Consider the following 3,892-nt stretch of genomic DNA (forward strand, 5'->3'; position numbering starts at 1 on the left):
ATCTGGTTATTGCATTTTCTTGGGGTCTTGTCTCATATCTTGGAAAACAAAGACACATACCACTGTTTCTAAGTCTTCTGCAGAAGCTGAGTATCGTGCTATGGCCAATATAGTGTGTGAACTTCTCTAAATTAGCTACATTCTTCAGAATTTACAGGTCTCTGTTCAGTTGCCTATATCCCTCTATTGTGACAGCAAAGCAGCTATGCATATTGCTGCTAATCCAGTGTTTCATGAACGCACGAAGTATATAGAAATTGACTATCCTATTGTGAGAGATAAACTCCAACAGGGATTCATCTTGCCTAGTCATTTTCCCACACAAGACCAATTGGCAGAACTCTTCATCAAAGCATTATCAGCTTAATGCCACAATTGTCTGTCCCGCAAGTTGAATTTCTTGACTTTACCGGCTTCAACTTGAGAAGGGGGTATTAAGTTGCATTAAGTTTAATGCTTTACTGTTATTTTATTGGGTGTTATTGTCTTTTGTATTAGTTGTTAGGACCTTTTCTATAATTTTTCTTTTTGACCTTATAATAGCCACGTGTTGTCCACTTGTCCTCGTGCTTTGCTTTTGGATATAAAAGGAAGTACAAAGACTTCCATACATATAACATTACAATCTAAGAAATAAACTTCAAAATATTTTTTTTTCTCCTCTTTCGATTCAAACACAACTTATAGTTTGGATTCGAATGTTTGACGTAACATCGTATCACCTCTTTTTATGAGTTTTTGACACAATTTCACTTTATATTTTCTCCTTTTACTCATTTAAGTGTGTGTAATGAAATTTTTACTAAAGGAAGAGAAAAGAAGAACTGATTGCACATTGATGTAGGAATTTGACATATATACCAAGCAATTAGTGGAGTGAAAGGTTTGAACTTAGACAAACATACAATTGCATATGAAGAAAAACAAAAGCAAAGCTATGCTTGTTAGGGTTTCTTTCTAGAATTTTTCCAAGCCAAGCTAAAATAGCCTTCTGATTTTATTGTGGTGGCTTCCCATGTAATGAGAAAGGAAATCCAACAACTTGATTTCTAGAGATTTGAATTGGGTTAATTGCATTTGCAGTTCCAAGTTCTCTCTTTTAAGGTTATTATTCTCCTCTAACAGCAGCAAACGATCATTATCCTCCACAGCAGCAGATGCATTTTCTTCATTGGAAGCCTTTAAATATGCTGGAAAAATACTGGGTTCGCATTTCTTCCTGGTGATCTCCACTAGCATTTGCCTGTTGCCTTTCTGGAATTTCTCATGCTTGAACTCCCACAACTTTGAGGATGTTTTCTTGAATCCCTGCATTATTTTTTTTGCAAGAAAAAAATATATATCATATATAAAACTTACAGTATTTTGCATGATTTATATATATAATGAAAAGAATTGAATTTTTTTTTCATTTTTCTTATTTCGACTAAGATATGATAAAATGACATAATTGAATTGAATACTTATAAATTTTTAAATTAGGTTTCAAACGCAATATTAATATTTAGAGCTTATAAAATTCTAAGATATTACAAATAAATTCATATCCAATATACTTCTACCTAAAACGTAAAATATCAGTGTAATAACTCTTACTAGCGCTCTCTTAGATCTATCACTGATTTCAATAATAATTTTTTAATATAATTTTATGATAAAATTAATATAATAAATAATATTATAAAAAATTTTAAACATCACAATAAAATATAATATAGTAAAAATTACATTTAATATCATAAATAATAGTATTATAAATTAGTGCACTCACAAATTTAGTTTAAAGTATATCTGAATAAATTTAAAAGCTCTTTCAATTTCTTTTTAATAATTTCTATTAACAATATATTTTTAAATTTCTAACCATTAGAGACAATAATTGTGGTAAGTGTTTTTAAAAGAATATTATATTCAAAAAATATTTATCTAAATTCAGTTTTTAAAAGAATATTATATTTAAAAAATATTTATCTAAATTCAATTTATTAAAATTTTCAATGCATAATTAAGCGAGTCTTATCATAAAAAATTAAATGAGACCCACTTTAATATTTATTAAATCCATAATAAATCGAATCTACATACAAAATTTCTCATTAAGTTCATATAAGATGTATATAATTAATTTAAAACAATTCAATGTATTGTTAAAAAATCTAATTTAAAGGTCAATTCATCTTAAATCAAGTTTTTAATTTTCATGTTCAAATCCATTCCAATAAAATAATAGATCAAATTTTTTTTACAAATCAAATCAGACCATTTAAAAGGAAAAATCAAATCAAAATTGTTACAATCAATTGAATAAAATTTGGATTGCCCGTCTAAATTAAATTACTCACTAACATGTGATCAAATTCTTGACAATCCAAAATTAAGGATTGAATAATATACATAAAAAATAATTAAAATCAAACTGACAGAGTAGTGATCAAAGTCTGTCTTTAGAAAATAGCCATATACAGTGTGCTTTTTTGACTAATTATAAATTAAGAAAAAATTCCAGATTTTGACTAAATTGTTTAATATTTTTGTATTTTGACTGAATGGGTATCAGAAATAAAAGAAAATAAAATCACCCATGTCCTAGAAAATTTTGTACAAGTAGTTGAACTCCCACATGATGATTTTAGATAATAATATTAATAATCATATGCTTGATAATAATTAATTAAGTTTCTCCATTTACCTTCAAACCTAGGGTGAGCAGTATTCGGTTCAAATCGAAAAAATTGACCGAACCGAATTGATTTAAAAATTTAGTTCAATTTTTTATATATTTCGGTTCGGTTCAGTTTTTAATTTTAGAAATTTCAGTTATTTCGATTCGGTTCAGTTTTGATAAAAAAAATTAAAAAAACTGAATCAAACTGATTAATGATAATAATATATTTTTTCAATAATATTGAGAAATTAAATAAATTAAAATATTTTAATTAAATTTTAAAATATTAAAAATAAAGTGTAAAAAATAAAAAAATTATTAAAAATTGAAACCGATCAAACCGAACCCAATTTTTCTCCGGTAACTGCAACACTAAATACATTTTTAGTGCAATTTTTCTCTTACAATTTCACCACAAAAGACTCAATTTGTTGTAATGAAAGAAAAGGAATTTGTCATTCCCTATCAACTTTTAGAGATGAGAAAGTTTTTTCAAGTTTCAATAAAATGATAGAGCTAGTATGTGTAGATGTGTAATAATATTACTCACATAGGTGTTAAGCTGGCGAATGAAGCTAGAGAAGTTGTTGTGCTTGAAGTATCTAGGCAAGGTGAGCTCGGAGAACTCGGCCGGCGACCAAACTATGAACCCAGTTCCATCATCATTCCATGAAACAATTTTCTTGCCATTAACACCTCCAGAATCTTCTCCTGATGAAGAAGATGAACCTTCCCCATTTTCTTCTAACAAATCATAAGTCTTTGATAAAAAAGGAGCAGGGATCTTTATTCTTGGAGATTGCTGGCTTGATGAAGATGATGAAGCTGAAGATCTCCTGCTTATTATTATGCTTCTATTATGCTCTGATAGATCATTTTTTGCCATTTTTTTGGCTGGAGATTTTGGTATCTAAAAGGTTCTTTAAGGCATAGTTGCTCCTTATAATACGACTCCGTCTTGGAAACTACTAGCAGCATCGATTGGTGGGCGGTTGTTTTCTTTCTTTAATGTTCTTTCTAGTCTTTGTTTCTTGCTTTTTATTTCTTTTTCCTTTGAGAATTCAAGAAAGGAATGATATTTTAAATGTGGTTGGTGCATCATGTGAGGTTTAATGGGGTGTGGAAGTTTCAAGGGATTTTCGTATTTTAAGCATTTAAATTATGACATTTTGTACTCTATTTTAAAATTTTCATGACAAGATTTCCGTTGGAAATTATTATTTTCTC

At 28.4% G+C, this 3,892-nt stretch overlaps 1 protein-coding gene across 1 annotated transcript; it reads right to left on the reverse strand.

Moving 5' to 3' along the window:
- Positions 1-808: 808 nt before the first annotated feature.
- Positions 809-3,683, reverse strand: LOC110604176 (heat stress transcription factor B-2a). The gene is made up of 2 exons (XM_021742306.2): positions 3,216-3,683; positions 809-1,308 (listed from the first exon to the last, which is right to left on the reverse strand). The coding sequence occupies exons 1-2, from the start codon at positions 3,549-3,551 to the stop codon at positions 979-981; spliced, it is 666 nt and encodes a 221-aa protein (XP_021597998.1). The 5' UTR covers positions 3,552-3,683; the 3' UTR covers positions 809-978.
- Positions 3,684-3,892: the final 209 nt, after the last annotated feature.

The sequence above is a fragment of the Manihot esculenta genome, chromosome 16, assembly GCF_001659605.2.
Source record: "Manihot esculenta cultivar AM560-2 chromosome 16, M.esculenta_v8, whole genome shotgun sequence".
NCBI lineage: Eukaryota > Viridiplantae > Streptophyta > Magnoliopsida > Malpighiales > Euphorbiaceae > Manihot > Manihot esculenta.

Excerpts from the sequence above, each read along its gene's own strand:
- LOC110604176 (XM_021742306.2), bottom strand. The coding sequence starts at position 3,551 with ATGGCAAAAAATGATCTATCAGAGCATAATAGAAGCATAATAATAAGC. Across the intron at positions 1,309-3,215 it reads TTCGCCAGCTTAACACCTAT|GGATTCAAGAAAACATCCTC; the intron begins GTGAGTAATATT and ends AAAATAATGCAG.